The sequence below is a fragment of the Mesitornis unicolor genome, unplaced genomic scaffold (genome assembly GCF_000695765.1).
Source record: "Mesitornis unicolor isolate BGI_N332 unplaced genomic scaffold, ASM69576v1 scaffold48120, whole genome shotgun sequence".
Lineage (NCBI taxonomy): Eukaryota > Metazoa > Chordata > Aves > Mesitornithiformes > Mesitornithidae > Mesitornis > Mesitornis unicolor.
Genome location: NW_010159851.1, coordinates 48,757 through 71,179, shown reverse-complemented (window position 1 = coordinate 71,179; position 22,423 = coordinate 48,757). Strand labels below are relative to the sequence as shown.

General features: G+C 40.0%; 1 protein-coding gene across 1 annotated transcript in view; it reads right to left on the bottom strand.

Moving 5' to 3' along the window:
• Positions 1-4,645: 4,645 nt before the first annotated feature.
• Positions 4,646-22,423, bottom strand: part of EHBP1 (EH domain binding protein 1) — a gene marked incomplete at its 5' end in the record, with an annotated part of 64,712 nt that continues 46,934 nt past the window's right edge. The window contains 2 exons of the mRNA XM_010188015.1: positions 4,646-4,823; positions 5,977-6,076. Of these exons, the coding sequence (XP_010186317.1) occupies positions 4,646-4,823; positions 5,977-6,076 (278 nt within the window). The remainder of the gene's footprint in view (positions 4,824-5,976; positions 6,077-22,423) is intronic.

The following is a 22,423-nucleotide window of genomic DNA, read 5'->3' as shown; positions in this document are numbered from 1 at the left end:
GCCTGGCGGGGCTGCCCAGATTTCCCGCCGGTTCCACTTTTTCACCTTTTCCTTTTACCATTTCCCTTTCATATCCAAATGTGTTTCTCCCCTCCGCACTGTTGTTAAGGAAATAATTTTCCAGGTGTACCTAGATTACAGCTGAAGCTACCAGCCCAAATTCCCGGGAATCTAAGCCATTTCTCCCGCGACAAAGCTGTTTTAATTCGGGTAGCAGCCTTTCCGGTGCGAATTTTCCAGGCGCTCTCTCGCTTTCCAGCCCTGCTTTGCGCTTTTCACTCCTTTTAGGGAAGGCTCCTCCAGTTCGCCCCGTTTGAAACACACCGCTCCGAGAGCCAGCGCTGCCCCAGACGGGAGGGTTTTACCCGCAAAATAAAGCCCCTGCATGCGCAGGGCAACCCCAGCGCGACGAAATCGCCTTGCGAAGGGCAACAGCGGAGAGAAAGGGAGGAAACAGACACGGCGGAGAATTTCACGGGTGTTTGCTCCCCCCCAACTTTCAGGTTAACTTCGCCCTCTCACGCTTCTGCGGATGATTGTGCTGAGTCTCGGGCTCCCCGGCACATCTGGGCACATGAAGCCCTGGGTGAAAAGGGACCTGAAATCCACTGCCTCTACCTGGACTCGATTTAATTATTTTGCAATTTTGATAATTTTCACTTAGTTGAAAAATTCTTTTTCTCCGCTAAGTCCCTTTCTAAGAGCTGTGGTTTTTGTTGCTCCATCTTGCAGCCCTGTGGGTTAAATAACATCACATCGGGACTTCACAGAACAAAACTGGTTGGGGTTTTTGTTTGTCTGTTTCTGCATTTGTTTATTATTTCTGTTTGAAATAAGCCATGGGAAAACTTGCTGGCAGAAAAGCCTAACTTCCACCCCCTCCTAAAAATAAATACAGTCAAGTAACAATTGGTTAAAAGAGGAACAGGCACAAAGTATTTCGTTAATATTTTCTATGTGATTACACTGCTATTTTGTTTTACCCAACAAAATACTGCAGGGCAGCAGTTTCGGGAACCATCCTTATGTTTAAAAAAGTGACCGTGCCCAAGTTTGATTCCTACCTGTTGTGCCTTTTAAGCCAGGATTACCTATACCACCTGTCACATATAGTTACCGAGGCTGACTGCAGCTCTGGGAAGCTACAATATGGGCTGTGATTAATTTGGAGATTTCAGAATAATACTGTTATAAAAGCTACACTCTGGACAAAAATAGGATTAAGCTCTGAGGCTGTATATGAGCTAAAAGTGTTGAAAGCTAAAGCCCCCCATGCCACTGCTTGCGATGGGCAGTTTAAAATGACAGAGTTCGCTAAATTCACGTTAAAGTAGAAATGTTTTCAATTATTCACCTTCATTGACTTCATATTGTCTCCCTCCCCCCCCCACCCCCCCACGGCTTCAACTGATAATTACTTTGAGCAAACAGGCGTCCGGTTCCCATAGAAATGCTTTAATAGAAATGGTCGAAAGTTCTCGTAGTAAAACCTTCAACCTCGCCACTATAATAAATAAGCCCAGCACTTTGATGAAAATTAACACTAGTTTTGTAAAGAGCACATTGGGGGATTGCAGTCAGGTCTTATCTTTAGTTCCAGTCAACTAGCAATCCTGAAAGAGTTTGCATCATCATCAGAGCAGGCCATTTGATAGGATTCTGCTGCTAAACCTAATCAATCTATGGAATACTGTGGCTGTGCGGTGTAACAAAGCTAAAATAGATTTACAAATGGGGTTTTAGAGGATAAGCTCCTCCACAGGATTACATATTGATTTTAAATATAAAAAGCTTATCATATAAACCATAACTACAAAAATAGTGAACCTATGCATAAATCCTTTTAGAAGAGCACCCACTTCAAACTATAAGCCAAGAATAAATCAAGATGTACAAAATCCGAAAGAAGATCCATTTCTTGGGCAGAAAATGAACACACCACCCCAAGGTGTGCAAAAATGAACTTATCTTTTCTAAGGAAGCATTAAATCTCGAATGAATAAAAAAAAAGAAAGGAGTGAGAGGAAAGGTAGCTGAAAGTAAGGCATCCCGCCACTCGGCCGCGGAAAAAAATCAGGCTCTGAAACGTAGCACCTTGTTTACACGAGCCGGCCGGCTCCCAAACAGGCAGCCAAAACGTGTTCCGATGTGCGCAGGTTACAGCAAACCCAGTAACCTATATTTTCTTTGATTTGCTAGGCAAGGATTTCAGGCCTTTCTTGGTCGGAGCAGCCTCAGCAGCGGAAAGAGAGGAACACTTTCTAGCACGTTAACTCTCTCTTTCCTATCTGTACGGCTAAGCAGAGGACGCCTTTTTTTACCACCCCGGGTCATTCATGTGTTCCGCGTGAAGTGCCGCAACACTCCAAAAGGCCATTCAGCTGCCCGCGCCTCCATTTTAGCGGCTGGCTAAGAGGACACTGTCTCCACATCACTGAACATTATAACGGTCAGCACCTCCAGACGCCAGCGCTGCCCACACGCTGCCTGCGCAGGCAGGGCAGGCCGGGCGCCAATAAACCGCCTTTATCTGCGATCAGCAGGCTGCTACCTTCTGCGAGGCACTGCTGCTTTTTTTCTTTTTTTTACCCTGTCACCAACTAGTGAAGTAAATTGGTTGATAGATTTTTAAACAGCACAGTCACGCGCGGAAGAGTTACAGCAATTTACCAAAACAGTAATTATCACCTTTCAAAGACTTTACTTTTTTAAGTTCCAGTTTGAGTTGCTGCGTTCTGCCTTTCCTTCAGACAAACAAACCAGCCCCATCCTGTTACACGCTTTTTTTTTTTTTCCTGCCCATATATTTCGGGTTTTAAATTGGTGTTGCTAAAAATGCTATCTGTCTTTTCAACTCATTCACGGAGCCCAAGCACTCATTAGGAACCGGCTAAAGGGCCTCGGAGCAGAGAGTGCTGTGCCGGGCTGTGCGAGCAGCCCATGCTTCTTCAGGGAAACCATATTATAAATGGTGTGGTTTTACCAGTGCTTCCCAAAAGTGCATCTTTGCACTCCAGCATATGTTGGACACAGAAAATGACACACACATTGAGAGGCAAGTTGTCATGAATGCATATTTCAACATTTCACAGGCAATTCCTTGAGAGTGTTTCTCCTTTAATATTTTTTCTTTAGGTAAAAGCAGATAGCTGCTAAAACTTCTAGCAGACTAATAATCTTATTGAGAGTTAAACTGCTGAACACAGACTTTGTTGCATAAATACAAAATAAAACCAAAATTCTCCAGCACTTACGTTTTCTCCCTGAACCCCTGTTTTACCATATCATCAGCAATACAAAAAAAAAAAAAAAAAAAAAAAAAAAGGGACCCTTCTGGGTTTTGGTATCTCTCTCTGAACTCGAAAAAAGGACAGATTTTTTGCTCAAGTCAACGTGTGAATGGTATAGGCTGAGAGACATTTAAAGGCTGCTGGTAGGATGTTCCAAGACAATAAAACAGATAAGAGGTAATTCAACATTGAAATTTCTGTTTCAAAACCAGCATCTCTTAGCTCCTCTCTGGTTTTAGAGTATTTTATGTTTTAGATATTTCATTAGTTTGATTCCCAATTAATCTGGCTTGTCTCTGCAGGAAGCAATGTATATAATATATGCCTCAAGATTATCCAAGAATATAGTGAACGCAGTCTTATGCAAAAAATGTAACCACAGATGGAGAGTTACGAAAAAACTACCTGTAACCTGCCGCTTTTTTCCTACAAACTTATGTTCCCAGTGAAGTCTCCAAACTAATTAGATTTGATTTATTATGGATCAGGTACCTTATCAGGTGAAGAAAGAAATTACCATGGACAGTCAAAGGGCTGAGAGGTCAATACAGAATAGCAAAATCAATTTGCATTGATTAGACAAAAGGTCCATTTTACAGAGCCCAAAGGATTAACTTTTAAGCAAACATCTTTGAACTATAAGACAGCATTTGTGACTGAGAGGTATAAGCTGTGCAGCATTAGAAAACACTTAAGATATTTAAATAAGAAAATAATGCAAGCAATGGTTTAAGCTATCTGGATGTTTATTTTTTATTATGAATCATCCCCAGGATTATTGTACAATTCACTTGAAAGCCCTATGGAAAGGACGCAATTGTTTCATTTATCCCGTGTGTCAATCTTCCCATGAGTTTTCATTCAGGTAAGGTGACTAAATTCGGGAGAGTTGCAGAGAAGGGAGAAAATCTGTGCAAAGGATTGTACTAATCCTGGTGTTGCTTGCAATGAAATATTTACTTGGCAAACGCAGCGTTTTACCACCAAAACCAATGAGACTTTTTCCCGCAAACCCCCCCAGTGAGATACGGTTGTGAACCAGGTCTGAAGAGTTAAAAAGAAGGAGGCTCCCTTCTGTGGATCACCCCTTCAATTTTCTGTGGCACCCAAAGCAGCGCAATGCTGCAGGAAGGCCCGGAGAGCATTAATGCAACAAAAAATAACAAACCCCAGGCAAATACTCTTTACCTCCTCACCACTTTTTTCGAAGTTTATTCCAAGGAGACCATGTTTCTTTGTCCCATATCTTGGACTTCCTTATTTTTTTTCCAATTACAACTTAAGAATGGGATCGCGGACCCCATATATTTGCTGTGTGCTGTTACTTGAAACGATGTAAATATCAGCGTTAATTCTTAATTGGGTTTCAGAAAAGCCTCCACATTTGGTACTTTCAGGTAGCCACCCTCGGCAGCAAGCATTTTCCTTCCTTTGGTACCATATCGAGCATTGCTCTTACCTTCAATAGCAAGCATTGCTCTCAGCTCCCGGTTCAGCTGTTCATAGCGCCTTTCTAGGTCATGTTCTTTTTCCCTAGGCAAGTTGCAAAAGTTCATCAATATGTTAATTACTAAATCATTAAACACTTAAAAGAACCTTTAACTCACATTGATTTTAGGACTCATAACTGACTTTTCTCTTTAACTTTAAGCTACTCCAAACAAATGATACACAAACTTAAAACCTTGCTCAGGTGGCATATTCAGTAACAGGGCCTTTTCATTTTCTATAATGTCAGCTTTAATTCTGTCAGTTTAACTCTATTGTGCTACAGAACATAATTATTTCATACTCATCCTTGGAGCAGCTGTTGTGGAATGTCCTAAGTATAAAACATTCCCATGGATCTAATGAACAAATTCCAGTATCAGCCTATTCACCAAGATAATATGACACTGGAAGTATTATCCTATATACACTCTGCCCTAATGAATAATGAAAATTAGACACAGGATTAGAAAGCTTAATATTTTGAAGGGAGAATCTTCTGTCAAGTTCAGACACGGCGGGAAATTCGTGAGCACAGACTCTTCCCAGGGATGTATGCAGCCGTCTACACTAGGTGGCATTACTGAAAGAAATATAATCAAACCGAAAGAAGCTGGGAAAGAAGCGCTGAGGGCAGAACGCCTCTAAAAACGAGCAGCGTCTTCTCCCTTCCTCACCGGTGCTACCGAAAAAAGTACATTTGTCCTTACTTTGCAGTATCGGTGGTATCATCGCACCATGACTGATTCACTAATATCCTTTCAGCAGCCCGGTGGTGCTGAACTAGCGATGGGATTGAAGATTTCTACAAAGCAGGTAGCGACTCAAGTTTTGCTCTCTCTCCAAAGTCTTCACCTGCCACATCTGAGGCACAATCCAGATCTATTTGCGCATTTCTAAAATGTAATTTTATTCTACTGCTGGGTCTTTGAAAATGTAACTGTGCTTAATATTTCTTTAATTATTTTTTTTCACAGCTCTGGCTAATCTTGTGTCATTGCATGCTTCTCATTTTCAAGTCTGAAATATGAGAGAAATAAGTTACTTGATGTGCTTCACAAAGCATCCGTGATACTCACTTTGAGGGAACATTTTGGAGGTCTAATGTGAAGAAAACAAAAAAGTTTTGCATCTATCTGCTGGGTACATATTCCAGTAAAACATCCTTTTGTAAGTACACATATCAGTCCGTACTTACAGAAGAGAAAGCTGGTTCATTCGTCTTATTAAGGCATTCTTCTTATTAACCAGCATGAACCATTCCTGCATCATCGCTTCTTCTTCTTCAGTGTTTCTTCCTGCAATCAAAAGAATCTCATTACTTACGTGGCATTTCACAAATTGAGCTACATCCTTCATTTCAGGTTTTGGAGTATCAGTCTCCAATATCATTGAGCATCACAAGGCAGACTCTAAAATTGTAAAAATATCATACAAGTCCTGAAGCTCATTACTGCTTTTTCCATAAATAAATCTTTGAAAGCAAAATTATTCTATATACTATATACTATATATTCTACTATATATTCTATATATGTTAGTGTTCTTTACCATGCTGATACCTCAACCTGAATAAACACCTTTTTAAAAGTGCTGTATCTTTAAAATTATTTTGAGAGAACTGTATTCTTGCTATGTTCCCAATGAAAAAAAACTTGCTGCTAAAAGATGTCTGGTCATCACAGGCCTCCAAGCACAAAAACAACGCTTGTGGACAAGAGCCACTCCACCCATGCAAACCTAGTGCAGTCAGGATGATTTGGTAGGGATCAAAGTAGCTGCAGAGGAGACGGCAATCTTGAACCCCTGGCCAAGGCGTGGGCACCTGCTCGCTTATGGCCAGAGTCCAGATGATGAGCTGGAAAGCGTTGCTCCTTTCCTCAATCCACAATCAAAGGGAGAATCTGCACAAATACAAATCATTTTGGGGTCCAGGTGCCTAAGGGTCCCCATGTGTGTATAAATGGACTAGCGCCCCTTTCTCCAGCCCATGTCCATCACTGCCTTCCAGGCAGGATCAGGACCCTCCATAGCCTACCTGCAGGCAGTGCTATATTTTACCAGACTTTCTAAGAATCTACATTACCACCTCTGCATCATCAGGCCATGTAAGGGAAAGGCAGATGAGCGCCCAGAAGGCTCCTGACTGTCCTTTCCATGTAGCAGGGTCGCTCAGCCAAATTTCACTCTCTCTGAGCTTAGGGACTAGAAGAGACCTCATCCAGTTCCTTTGTGGAGACTGCACGTCTGTGGTGACCTGTTATTCTCATCTCCTAAGTCGAGCTGAGGAGCAATGACTTTATGGTCCTCACTGAATTATGAAACTCACATACTTCTTACGGTTAAAATTAATCTAGGAAGAAGCCTGGAACAGTGGCAAAGGACCATGAGCTGGGACTTCTGAGTACTTCTCCCAGCTTCAACATGGCTTCACTGGGAGGACGCAGGCAGATTTCTGCATTTAAGCACCTTGTGTGTAATATGGGGGTAATCACCCCTACCCATGTTGCAAGGGTGCTAAAGGTTAATTCTTTGGTGTTTGCAAAGGGTTTTGAAATCTCTGATGCAAGGTGCTGTACACTCAAGGAAGCTATCTCATTAACTTAAACTGTAAGATCCCTAGTTGTAGAGAAGCAATTTCCAGCACCAGAAGCTGGAAAGACACCAGAAGAATACTGTTTTGCTCTAAAGAAAAGCTTGCAATTTCTGGATGGGAGCATTTGAAATGCCTGCATGTATGTGCCTGCCACGCGCACGTTCACACTCCAATGCCACAGCAGTGTGCAAGTCCAGATCTGCAAGGAGAGCCACCTCCTCACTAGTCTATGACCCCGCTGCATGCAAGACAGGCCAGTGGCCAGCGGGATTGGTGCCCAAGGGAAGGAAAAGGAGATGAACAGGGAAGTCGGTCAGCTTGGGGTGGAGCTGGTGGACCCACAAAGTAAGAAAACGTTACGCTACTTGGCATGCTCTTCTTTCTGATGCGAGACATCCTCCCCATATCCACTTATAACCCTGCTGTTATTAGCAACCTTTCACTGAAATGCACCAAGTAGGTGAAATTTATTTGGGGGAAAGGGAAAGAAAAAGGGGATAGATTGCCTTTTTTTATCATTGCAAAATGACTGGTCTACTCTTTGACGCATGAGGCTGCCACACAAAAAAAAATAGATCGCCAGTGAAAAAAGTTCTCACAACCAGACATACATGGTCATAGTAACATAGTAACTCAATTTATGACACTAAATTTGTTGACTTTGGGGTGGTCTGGGATCTCTGGCTAAAAGATGCCATTACAAATGCAAGCTCTTGCTGCATTTCATTTTGCAAGCCTTGAAAAAGAAATGAGAGACAGATATTATTCAAAGGAGTTTGACTCAACAGCGGACCTGAACTTGCACTTCATGCCATAGAATCTCAGAGTAAGAACATAAACTTCTTTCTGTTAATGCATTCCTCTTAAATAAAGTTAGTTGCAAGATATAACGAGAAAAGCTCTAGGTAAAGCTTGGAGCTGTCAAGTCAGATCTGAGCAGGTGCCTATTTTGATATTTCCACGCTGACACCAAAGCACACGCAATATCCATAGAATAGGCTGGTTTAAAAGCGAGTTAACAAAGTGTCGATTGTTTTTACAGAATTTTTAATCTGTTTTTGTATTCACTTTGGACCCATGTGATGCCCTGACACTGGTCATGTGATATCGGCTGCGATAGGCACAAATCCCCGGGCAGCAACAAAAGAAGAAAGACGAAAAAAGAAAAAGCCGAGAAAAAGCTTGCAATTTGGAAAAAGGCCAATTGTACCCTGGCGAAGGCCTTTTTGATCAGTGAAATGACACATGTGTGCAATATTAATAGCAGTCAATGCTGATATTTCATTTGTTGACCGTCAGCTTTTAAATTCTTGCACATGGAGCAGAAACAGTTTCTTCCTAGGCCAGCAAAATAAAGATGAACTCTCATACATAAGAAATGTAAATAACTCTTTTCAGCAAATACACTACCATTGGAGCATTACTTCTTTTTTTTTTTCCCCCTTGGTGGAAGGATGCAAGCAAAACACTTTCAACAAAGAAAAACTGAGTGTTGTTAATGCAGAGATATCACATGCTAAACTCACACTTACAATTTCTAAATAAAAAATTTAGAAAAAGCGTTTCTTCAACACAGCTTCACTCTGTAAAACCCTGCCGCTGCTGGGGTTGGTTTTGGTTCCACTTTCAAAGTGTAAAACAAGTACATAATTGACTACAAATGCTTGAAAATTAAAATTGGGAAAATATCTGTGTGGTTCTCAGTAAAACAAAATACTGTACAGATTATTTAAATGACACGAAAAACATGTTTGAGAACAAATCGATCCCATGCATGCAAACCCCTTATCTGAGCCAGTACAAGATGACGAAAATCTATAAATAGCCCACAGATCTTAAACTTAAATTTTTTTCCATAATACATGCATTACACTATTGTTTTCGATAAAAACAACAACAACAAAACCCTTTTAAAGCTAGTAAGTTGGACCATTACAAATTAATCCTGACTTTAATAACTGGTTAAAGACCCCTTCAGCTTTATAAGTAACAAAAAATATTAAAGCCTGTGATCACAGAGAGCTTTTCTCATTTCTCCTCTAACCATTTGTTATTTAATCCAATACTAGTAATCCAATTTGTCCATCAGACTTTTAAAGGGCAGAATGCAACTTCCCCAGCTTAGACACTTTTCAAAGTACAATATATTTTTCAAATGAATGCTGGATGTTTCATTTTTTCCCCAACTGTTCCTAGCTCTAATGTATGAGGAAAAAAAGAACAAGATGAACATTGTTCGTACTGATTAAGTAAGAGCTCATTAAAGAGCTGTCAGTGCCGTACTTTGAATATGCATGAAGCATATAATCAGATCTAGTACCGTCACTAGAGGAGAATACGGTAAGTACAAAGGATTGATTTAATTACTTAGAGTGGGCTGTGGTGGTAAAGCAGTCTTGTTAGCGCAGAAAGAAAAGGAGGTTGTATTCTGGCACGGTTAGGGGAAAAAGGCAGTTTTCGCTTCTGCCACAATACCTAATCTCAGGATAAAGCACTTTACATTGTAGCTTAAAATGAAGACTGTCAGTTTTCTAAAAAGACCAGAATTCATCTTATCTTGTTTAACCTCACCTGGTTAACTATCTAGCAGAACATATTTATTCTCTTTAACACGTAATTATGCTTATACCTTTTTATCTTATAGTTCAATAATGACTTCTGAAAACAGTCTTCAAATAAGAGCGGGTAGTGCTGCAAACATCATATGCATGCAAAATGCTCGGTAAGAGATTTGAAAAATGCAGAACCAGAAACTAAGAAGAAACAGTAAGTACACATGCCTTTATGTAAAAAGACAATACAGCTTTTAATTTTGGACTTTATTATTAGATAGGTTTTGAGGAGGACTCTGGCAAGGTCTCTCTGATTTATTTTCCCCTTCCCCCCCCTCTTCCTTTCTGCTCTCTTTTTTAATTTTTTCTTTTATCTTTTTTTTTTTAATCAATACATTCTAGTTTTATTTTTCCTCTAGAAATCTAGGGGAATTCTCTCACAGCAACTCTCAGTGCCATTTTCTAATTTCATTGTCTGGCTTGAGTGGTGAAGGATGCGTGCTCTATTCTTCTCTTCACTTGACATCTACCAGAACCCTCCTCAATGATTAGGAGCAAGCCCAACACCAAGCCTGGAACAGCACAAGACACTAAATTCTGCTCTCAGATACAAGAAACTCCTACTGACTTCCGAGTTGTGATTCTGCGCTGCAATAGCTCTTGCACAGGATTCAGTCAAGGCTGCAGCATAAAGTTTGGTGATTTTGTCCCTTACTGGGAGAAATTTTAATGATGGCCAAAATAATGATAGCCAGAATTTTAATGATAGCAAAATAAAACCTCAAAACCCTTTCTTTTCTCCTGTGCTTCATCATACATGATAAAATCTCATTTTCCTGTTACTCAAAACCAACTTGAGCCACTTTTCATCTACAATGCTCAAGAATTATAAACATGTTTATCTGTTACCATTTTTTGAGAACAATATAAATGACAAGCTTTTTTAATGTTGTACAGCTTCCAGGTAGCCTTTTAAAAATACTTTTTCCTTCACATTCTTCAGGATTAACAAATGGATTTTTGTTACATTGTAAGCTAATTATTTGTTAAATATTTAAATAAGCAGCATCTTGATAAATGTTCCTTCTGAATCAATTTGAAAAAAGAATTCCTATTTTTTTTATTTTCCTGCTAAAAATACTTCCAAACCCACCGCTTATGCTTAGCCAGCTATCAGTACGTGTATGTGCCATTAGACCCATTATTTTTAAGCCATTTGGGCAGCTAGTCATTAGATAAAGCTGATATGGATTAACATAGTAAACCTGTACATTGCTAAGAAAACAGAGAAGAAAGTGCTATGAAACACTGTGAATACCACTTAAAAGGAAGCAAAAGCAGCAACATGCAGGGACAAGATTAGTTTACAGTGTAAATGGATGAACGTAGTAACTCCTCTACACTTTATACCATTGTAAATCTGTCAAGATAAGCCAATAGATTAATATTTTTTAAAAAATCCTTAAATGTAAATGCATTTAGCTGTTGTGCAAAAATGAATTACAACCTGTGGAAGATAAATAATAAAGGGTTTCTATCAGCATCCCAAACCAGCCCATCCAATCTGGCAAGAAATAACAGGTTTACAGAAATCACTTTGTATGCCGTCTTAAGCAGTAATTGTTTTTAAATTTTATTTGCACTGCGTATAGTGTGTGTGCCATGGTGTCATGGTTAAACACAGAAACCTCCCCACGTCTCCCCATTTACCTCAACAGAACTACAGGAAAAACAACCTACTTAAGACAGAGCCCATTCTTCACCCATTTGGTGATGTTTACATACAGTTTTAAAATAGAATAGAAGAAGCTTTCTTCACTCAACACACTTGGGTGAAGAGGCCAGCAAGAGAATGCCAGCGCATGTGAACTAGAGTGGGGCGAGTAACAACAAAAACTGGCCAACTTCGCTCTGCTCCTCTTTCTGGGCTATTTGTTAGTTGACAGAAGCTAGATGATCACCGAGAGCCACCGAAACACCAGTGAATTCCACAAATTTAACAAGAAGGTCTTTTGAAAATGTACCCTGCCACCTTTATTTGCCTGCTGGGAAAAAAAAAAAAAGAGTTGCATTCACCCAATCATGAGGTTGAGTCTTTACGTGTTTTTGTATTAGGAGTGAGCAGACAGATTGGCTTGTTTACCTGAAGCAGAACATTAATAGCAAATAAAGAATAGTGCTAGGATGTGTCTCATCTTGTCTCCTAAGAACCTGGGGAAATTCACTGAAATTGAAGGTGGTGTGTTTAAAACCGATAAAAAGAACGATCTTTCCTCAAAGCCTCATCATTTACCAGTAGAACTCATCACCATAAGGCAATATTGAAACTAAGAGCTCAGCAAGAATTAAAAACAGGTTGAATGTTGAATATGGAAAGGCAAAGCTGTAGCAATAAATATTCAAACAAACAAACAAAAAACCACGGGAAGTAGGAATTGGATTCTCCTGCTTTAGGACATGAGCTACCCTTTAATTTTTAGAGGTTAAATGAAGTGCTCCCTGGAGCCAGGTTAGCCTGTAACTGGCCCCTGCAGAGATTCTTGTCCCTGCCTGGGTTCAACCCCTACCTGTCCGTCTATGGGACCATGTTCTGGACCAGAGTGTGGGGCTGATCCGCTGTGGCAATTACGGCTTTACTGAAAGGAAACATGGGAAGGGGTGGAAACAATGCTGGGTGTTTTAGCTGACCAATCTCACACCGCTAACAAAGGCTGATGGAAGGTCTCGAGCCCTTCGAAGTCGACAGCAGACTTCCCACTGATTTTAATAGTCTTCTCATCTCGCTCACTGTGAACAGCTTATGGACTGACAAGCTCTTGTTTTTAATGAGAGTTACCAAATTTAACAAATACTTAAGCAGAAAAGCCTATATTCACAACAGATATTCCTTGTAAAGGAGAGTTACATGAGACCTAGCACAAAATGTGTCTGACACAACTGAAAGCTATGGTGAAGATTTTTAAACAACTAATGAGCCACAATTTTTCAATAAGTGAAATTGAGGCATCTCAAAAGAGACCTATTTTCTGAAAAATCAACTTCCTCTGCTTTCAGAGGACCATCTTTAGTGGAAAAGATCAGAATTTTGGTTAAAATAATTCTTTGAAATTCTCAGTGTCAAAACAGAGCCTGCAGTAGGTACTGCGCAGCATGAATGGATGGGCTGCTCCACCTTGAGCTTCAAGCCTCCCATTTCAGATTACCCTGCCCAGCTTTCTTCCAGAATACTTCTTCCTTTCACTGAATGAAGACCTCCTCACTTATTAAAATCACTGAAAATTAACAAGAATAGCCACCAAGAGACAAACAGGATGAGACTGTTGCTTAGATGACACTGTAGAACATCTGACATCTGCTAGCTAGCAGATGAAGCCCTAGCACAATTTTCTGAGTTTGAACTGGATGGGAAAATGCCTAAGGAACATTAGAAAGGCAAATTCATGGCCACTAACTTGCTGTCTGAGAGCGGTTGAGAAGGAGACATTGATGTCCACACAATGGAGTCTCATAAAGGTAGGTAACGACTGCCAAGAATCTGCCAGGCAGAGTTACATTGCAGTGCATTGTCTGACTCTATTTCAGTCCCCCAAAGTACTGTAACCCTAACGAAATGGAGCTGCCACCAAGGGAATGCCTTTATCACAAGCACACATCAAATTAGCTTAATATCAAGCAGGAAACTTTTAATTTCTTTGTGTTTTGAAACATAATAAATCAGAGAGGCTAGTTAAAATTTTGAGAGTTGTGTAAACAGGTCAGGCTTCTGACCACATCTCAGTGCGTGCAAGGATTTATTCTACCTGGAGGGGGACTGACTCACAGGAAGACGAACATTTGTGGCCTGCAGTCTTGGCAACCTAAAATTATCACAGTACTAAAACTTCCACAAAAGACAAATTGCCTGAAAGATGGTTTTTTTTGTAATATATGATGAGTCAATACAGCAGGCACTAGAAAATAACAGAAAAGCAATAGAAACAGAATGCCTGAGTTTGATAAAGATTACAAATATATTTTACATGTGGGACCATCAACCCAGACCAAGAAAACACATAGTCTGTGGTCCAAAATTCAGAAAAAGAGGTGAGATCCAACTGAAACATCTGGAGAGACCACTGTAAGAAACTGATGTTTCCCACCTTGAGGACACTGCCTGCAGGGATCCTAGCACCAAGTAGAACTAACACTTGTCCTTTATCACCCTTTGGTATTCTTTGGACCCAAATGTTCTCACATAGCACAACTTCAGGAGAAGCACAGGCTTGGGAAAAGTATACATCAGACCTTTGTTTGCAGCACAGGAAACAAGCACTCAAACCTTTGAAGCTACAGTAAAAACAGTACTTCACGCTTGGAAATCCACCAAGAAGGGGATGATGGTCTGGCAGATGACCTGTTTTGCTTGCAGGTTGACAAGTAGAGTTGGATGCCTTGTTATGAGTGATAGTAACTTCTACTCTTCATAACTACTCCCTAGATCAGCTGCCTGTTTACCTGGCCTGTGATGGCTGGATAAGATCCTGAAGTAAGAGGCCAGTTAACTTTAAAGTCACTGGATTGTGCTCTACTAGGCAGCATATTATCCCATTTTTACCAAATGTTGCCTTACCTCCCTCAGAACATGTTCTTCTGGAGCTGGGAAGGGGCCGTGGATGGTATAAAATGACTTCTTTAAGGACAGGGCTGAACTTAACCCCAGCAACTGCCAGAAGTGAGATGAGGGTTGGCAATGAATGAGACCTTGTATTGGTGTTAATGAAGACACCTACTCTTACTAGGAGTTCGCAGGTTTGTACTTCTGAGATCCAAAGCTTCCCAGGGCTAACTGGGCAAGTGCAGCTAGGTTGAGGTGTCCAGGGGCCCCACAGTTTCCAGTTTTGACAGAATATGTGTTTTTGGTGGTAAACGGGAGAAAACCAAGAAAAAATAACAGGGCTTTCTGCAGACTGCAGTGGTATTGTGGGCTGGGAGCCCTGGGGTGACCAAAGTGCCTTTCTCCTCGCCTTCTCTTTACAAGCAGACACTGATTGTAGAGAAAGCTAACTTCCAGGCACAAAGCCAAAGACTATGCCTACCACATGAAAGAGCATTTATACTGCAATACCACAAAGAAAGATGGAAATCAGTTAAAAGAAGCAAGTGTCTGTTGGGTCTTGCAAGACTTTTGGAAGGCTCGCAAGTCTATTCATAGCGCCTAGGGCTCTCCCAGAGTAGCCTTCTGCTATGCAGGCAGTGCTGTGCTCGAGCTCTCTTCTTCAAGCTAGCTTCAAGCGCTTTGTTGACAGGCTCTTTTAAGGCAATGATGAGGCTACAAGCCAGGGAAGTGCATGGAGAGGAGGCTGACTTATCATTCAGTCCTTCCAGCCAATGGCAATTCTGTGTTACTTTGAGAAAAAAAAATATGGTCATTGTTGCTGCTGAGCTGCTTTAATGCTTTAATGAACCTGGCCTGGGAAGGCTGAACATGCACGCTGCCCACGTCTGGTCTTGGAAAGGTCTCCTCCTGGGAACTTCTCCCTACCAATGCACAGATCCAAGACTGAAGAGACACAGTAAATTAGAGAGTCAGAACTGTGAACTTCAGTGTTTGGCATGGCGTGTGTGTTCTGTGGAAGCTCCTCAGCTGTAGAAATGCTGGGTATTTGAATAAGTATGGCCAGATGGTCTTCCTTTACCAAAAGCAAGTCAAGATTGCTTCACAGGAACTGCTAATGGGTGGAGATGGAGATAGGAGAGGAAATAGTTTGCTAGTGGGAGACTGTGGAGGCAACGTGATAGAAGCGAAACTGCAGAAAGGTTGACAAGCGTTTGAAGTTCTAAATGAAGTTCTCTTCTTGAACTCAAGAAGTTCTCAGTCACTCATAAAATGCATGATTTTGGCAACTACAAAACCAATACTTGTGCAGAAATTTGTGTATGAAAGATCCGGACCCTGAAGATTCATGTCAGAAGAACAGCGTACTAGTGTGTCAGTTTATTTGTATTAATAAATTTTAATGGATGGCTTCGCACTGCATATATGCAGTACTAGCAGGTATTTGTACAGAGCTCTACGGGCTTCAGGTCATTCAAGTAACATTTGGATGCAACACAGAAGCAAAGTTATAATATTGTAAACGAGACCTTGATCATAATGTACTTCTTTCACCCAGGGTTTTAGTAGTTGCCAAAACTTCCGTAACTCTGGCAGCAAGTTAACATCCCTGAACACTGGAGAGAGAAGTATCTCACCAAGTGCTTTATAATAGTGCTCTGCTTAAAAAATGGCAGTAAGTACCAATGCATAATTTTGTGAACTATTATCATGTTACAATCATGTTAAACATCATTAAGTCTTGTGTACAAATGTCAAAACTCTATTCTTCTGTCCAACATGAATTGCTATTAGAAATATCCTTCTAGCCTCCCAGTTATTAGATATTTCCAAAAGAAAATGCTCACAAACTGGCAAAAACCCAAACCAGTGTCACATATATATCATTCACGTATTCAGAATTATTTGAAACGCCTTCACTCACTTTTTATGCTAAATGTAAAAAGGTAAATGGTAAAGATGTTTTCAAGGATACACTTAATTTTCCTGTCTTCCCAGAACTGCCACTGTCATACTGTCCTTCCTCTTGCTGTGCTTCGGCATGTGCGTTTTTGTCTTTCACAATCTGGCTGGACAACTCTCTACCACCTCGTGGTTTGGCAGGTTTTCAGCCCACCTGTGATTAATCATGCTGAGCTAAGCAAAACAACAGTGTATGTGGAAAGGAAGGCTGGCAAACTGCTGTAAGAACTATGGTGGTATAAATTCATTCTTTCTGATTTACATATGATATGAAAATACAAAGAGACCATAATGATTTCTCTATCTAGCTACAACTTTCTCCTTACTTATATGCACCAATAATTTTCACACTGACTGCTTGTGAGCCTGAAGACAGTGACAAAAACCAATTTTTAAATGGAGTTCATCTCCCAGGCAAAACTGAACATTCATCATTTTCCTCTCCAAGCCCTGACACTGGTGAATACAAATCTGCATTTACTTTTGAGAATTCCAAAGAGAATTGTGAATTCAATTGTTTTTAAAAGACAAAACTTGGCTCAGGGAGTAGGATTCCTCCTCCGAGCTTAGCCCTCCTTCCACCAGTGCAAATTTGTGTTACAGACTGGACGACTCCAGTAAGAAGCATTCAAGATGGTATAATACAGACTGGTAAATACAGCTTGATAATCAGGTTTGTGAAGGTGTAGAGTATATAAGGGATTTATTTTTGATAGTGAATCTATACACATATACACTATCAAGCCCCCATCGAGAAGCAGACCACTCCAGGTGATTAATACAGCTCAAGGGGGCAGATAAGAGATCAATGACAAAAATCACCTGGTAAAAAAGAGTAAAAGGTATTGCATTAAAAAGGCTTTTACTTTGCATGCAAAACAAGTGAGAAACCTGTATTTTAGCACTTGTACTCAACAAGCACTCCAAAGTATGCCGGGATGAGAACAGAAACCCATCCTTTCTAATAATCTTGTGACAAAAGCTAAAAGACATCATCCTATTAACTAGTGATCTCAACTGCTAATGCAGAGTACTTCCTGGTGCCTTTTATGTAGAATGCTGCTATTAAAAAACCACTAAACATTCACTGTGAACAACACAGAATCATTCATCTTTTATCAGCATCTCTTGTTAGAGGAGTATGAGAGGGGCTGAAGGTGTCATTGATATTATAGAGTGGAAATTAATCAGAATTTTTTATCATATTTTCCTCATCACACTCATTTACTTTTGTACAAATTTCCCCCTGCTAAAAAGTTCATACCCAGCCCCCTGTCGTACGCTTTTAAGTTGAGAATATTCAACGAGTGCGTCAACTGAAAGGCACCAGGTCCTAACACAAAAAGCATTCGAAATTCTCATTTAGTTGTCTTTATTTTGCTAGCGCCATGTGGTCCTTGAAGATGTAGAAAACATGGGAAGCCGAGTAAAGATCAGAGCAAGCTCATTAGCATTCTGACAAAATTGGAGTGGTGGAGATGTATAGTTTGCCTAGTTTGTCGTTTTGAAAGCTACCGGTGGTAAGCTTTCTATTTCATTGTGCTTTTGTCTTTTTTGGGGGTTTTCAACGCAGCGGGGTGGTTGTTAGCCTAGGTTTTCACAGTGCATTGTGGGAACCTTCCCTGCACATTCAGCCTATATAGTATCATTCGAGTTCAAGTCAAAAAGGTTTTTTTTTTACCTATTTATTTCATAATCACCTATGCTAATGCATAATTGTCATCTGGTTGTCAAAACCCATCCTGCCTGGCACCTGGTTTATAACATTAAAACCAAAAAGAACAAAAAACCCCAAACAAAATAAACTCTGAGCTGTATTTAAAAATAAAACCTTTTAAACATGTTGCTAGTTTTCTTCAGAAGACAAGATAAGAAGAAATTAATTTAAATTCCACTGTTTACAATAAACTAGAAACGAATTTGAGACAGATCCAGTTGATTAGAATTCAAAAGAGACTCTTTCACTGTATAAGATCCCCAATTCTATTTCAGAACCTCTTGAAGGAAAGATGGGTTTATGCTCCAGAATTATGTAAATAATGAATTACCTCTTAGAAGACCTAAAGAAGTTATTACTCTGGTCATTTGATTTATTTTCTTTTTTTTTTTTTTAAACATAAGGCTCACTTTGAAGGGCTAAAAGGGCTACATTAATGCTGCTATTTGACATGAACGTTTCCAAGTTGCAATGAAATGGATAAAGGTCTTTTTGGATGAATTTATCTGCTAAATCCTTGTGGTTGCCCTCCTATCTCGGATGATGACCCAAAAGAATGTCAACAGCTCATTTCCCAGAGAGCTGGAAAGAGTCACTATGCAAGCCATAATCTGCACGTTCTCAAAGAACCGTTTCAAACATTACATTTCACAAGCTGTTTAAAGAGATTTTTTTTTCTCTCATCTCCACTATCCTACCAGTACTTTGGACATCAGTGCCTCGGAAATGAGGGCTTTAACGAAGTTGAAACGTGACTTTTTACGTATTCTGTTGGTGGGTTGTGCATATTTGCACACGCATACATGTACCATGCGACACGTGAGCACCCACAGATTCCCACACACTTCAAATTCACGTCACTAAATTCTAGCCACACTATGGCAGGGACAAGTAAATGCTAAGAATCCAAATATATTAAGTCACCCTTAATTTACTCACTGAATTTTTTAAATATAATGTATGTCAGGCTGTCAAAATCGCAGATATCTCTTTAGTAGGAAAGGATAAAACCAAACTTGAAAGGAGTTAAAATAGTCTAGATTTGGATACAGTAAATTTTACAACGGAGTGGGGATTACAGATTTATTTACTTAGCAAAGGGGAAAGGATAAACAAATATTAAGAGTAAGAGCTGCATTATACAAAACCTTCAAAATTCTTTCTGTTTGTCATGCGCTTGGACAGCATCATTATCATTATCATCAAAACAGCCTCAGAGCTGCAGTCAGCCTCTGCTGATCAAGGAAAGCAAATGGTCACACCAAAGAGAGAACACAGGTCTTTAAAAAAGTAAGTGTTTGGAGACAGAAAGCACCAAGGTACCCCCCTAGCTGTGTGGATTGACAGATCTAAATTTTCCCATCATATTTAAAATCTAATTTCACTCTATGGCCATGTGAAATACATGAAATTTCATCACAGGAGATACTGCAAGGTTTAAGCTATATGTGAAGAACTATATTCCCTCTCCAACTAAAAACAACCCCCCAGCCCTGAGAATTAAATAGTAAGGGTTATTTTAAGCTTAACAAAAGGCAGAATTTTGCCAGCTCTGAGGTGCCACCTTTATTTCAAATCTGCTTTTAATCACTCAGTTCCTTTCCATTCAGGTTCTAACTTCCAGCAGAGGCAAATAACCTGAAGACTGTTATCTGCCCAACAGTAAAAGCGACGAAATTATTTTCTATACTTTGCAATGTGCTTATAGCTGCAAAATTATTTATCTCCTTCACTGCGTTCTACTACAAAAGTTTCCTCCAGAAGAATCGCTGGGACCAGCCATATCAAATTAGAGGGCAGTCAGGAGTGTCTAAGTCCAGCTTTAAAACAAATATCATAACAATTACTTAGCCATATGGAAAATAGGGTATGTCTTTCCTGAAAGCTTTTATACATTTTCTATCTCAAATTTCAACTTCATTAGAAACTACTTCTGACTAACAAGCTGCAAGATTGCTAAGTATCTAACTGTTAACTCACCATGAAGAAACAGACTTTTTTGAATGGCAGAACTTTTCCAAGATGCAAATGAACAATAATCTAATTTTGAGAGTAAATTAACTGAAGGATTCATTTTAATATGTTTCAAAGTCTCCACAATTAAGTGGCAGTTGCAACCTACACAATACACATATATACGTGTGCCCACACTCACATACACATGCTAACACAGCACCCCCGCTACACCCAACTCCCATCTTCAGAAGAACTCACATTGTACTTATGTTTAGGTTCCTATGACTTAAAGGCCAGATGTTTCACAAATGACCAACAATTGGAGGTTAGAATAAATTAATGGCTGATTTCTGAGCTTTGATGGAATTAAGCATACTTCTTTTCTCAATGTGCCATGTGAATGTTCGCCTGCTAAACTTTTTTTTTTTTTTTTTTTGACAAGTGAGGCCACCCGGCAGAAAACAACTGATGCAAAACCCAAGAGTAATCCCTCTGTTTAGCTCAACACTGTGGTTAGCCTTAACACTGCCTCTATTATCCAATGGATTTAGAGAAACTTTCATTTATTTGTTGGCCTCAGTCTTCCAACTTTGTTGCCTTCTTTAAAGGACCCAAGACTCATTCCTATGTAAATACATTTGCATAGGGCCACAATGAAACTTTCTGGGACTCGGATTAAACTCGCAGAACTAGATAGCTGCGCTGCGCATATTTGTGATCTTCACGTAAGTACTTTCACAAATACATACGAGTAAATGAAGCTGAAGTCAACTCTCACTACAGGAGTGTCTGGAGTTTAAAAGAAACGCTCTGTCGCAAACTACGCACCAAAGCCCAGAACACTGAAACAACTGGCACATACAGTGCCCAAACATGAAATTACAATACATATAATGAACAAAAAGGCCTTTCCATTTAGAAGCTGTTAAGCTCAGCACTTTATTTGCTGCAATATGCCATCTTCTCTCCCAACCTGTTCTGTTGTGGTAGGACAACAAAATCCCTGTTGTAAAAGTGATGATTCATAGCTACTTTGCTTTTCCCTTGGTTTTTTTTATTTGCTGCCTCTGTTTATTCCTAGGGTATAATGTATTATTATATACTGTACACAGTACAGCCTTCTTGCAGTCAATTCAAATATTAATCTTTACATTCAGTGAGTCTATTAAGAAACAGGATCAAGATTAATCCTCGCAATTACAATCCTCAAAAAATGCAGGTGGACACTCAGTGCAATTTCGCCATTCCCACATACAAAATGTCAATACCTTAAAGGTTTATGTTCTGTAAGAGAGGCACGATGGACCTAAGGACTGGTTTTGTAATTTCACTGGCACTGATGACTGTGGGCCAGGAACTGCAGTTGAATAAATTCTTTTGGTATGCATTTAAGGAGATAACACCTTCTTCCAGAGGCTCAAAGGACATAGATATCTAACTCCTTGTTCTGCAGTACAGTCTGTTTTAGTCTAGTTTAAAAAGCTTTGTATACATAACTTAAAAAAACCCCACATTATAGCATTATTCAAGTCCACTACCATGAGGATTAGAAATATATCGCTAAATATATGTAAGTATCAAACTTAATCCCATATTAAAAATACACTAGCCACTGGACTTGCATAACTGGAAACATGTTAATGAAGCCACTGGCACAAATCATAAACCAATTTTCCTTATTTCTGGCTGTATGGTAAGCCTCTGCTGCCCCGTGTAAATACCATCTACAAACCCAATTTCTCTCGTTGGACTAAGCACATCAATACAAAAGCAAATGAACTACCGAAGTGCCCTAATTAACAATTTTGCAAGTGAATGCAGACATCAGTGCCACACTGCAGCCATTAAAGTCTATTCCTTGCCATATCTGTTTCTGTTAACATTTCAATAGACCAATTAAATGACCTTTTCCCCCCTCAAACTCAATTAAGCTATTTGAACATCAATTGATAACTTACCATGTATTTATGCAAAATGTGCAAGCAAGAGATTCATTTTTTCAATTCTAATGATGTTTTGAAGAAGAGAAAACTACCTTAACTATCCTGTCCTGGTATTCCATGGAGAGGGGGCCAGGGATGGGATTGCCTCTTAAGGGAGCCTGGTGGGCACGTTGGCATTGTGGCAGGCGGTTTGGAGAAAGCAGGTGTGAGGCAGATATTCTTCTTCCATGCCATTTGGTCCCTACCAGGCATCTGCCTTGGGAGGTCAAAAGAAAGCAGAGACAGCCATCTCTTTCAGCTGGTTGGAGTATCACATCGCTGGGTC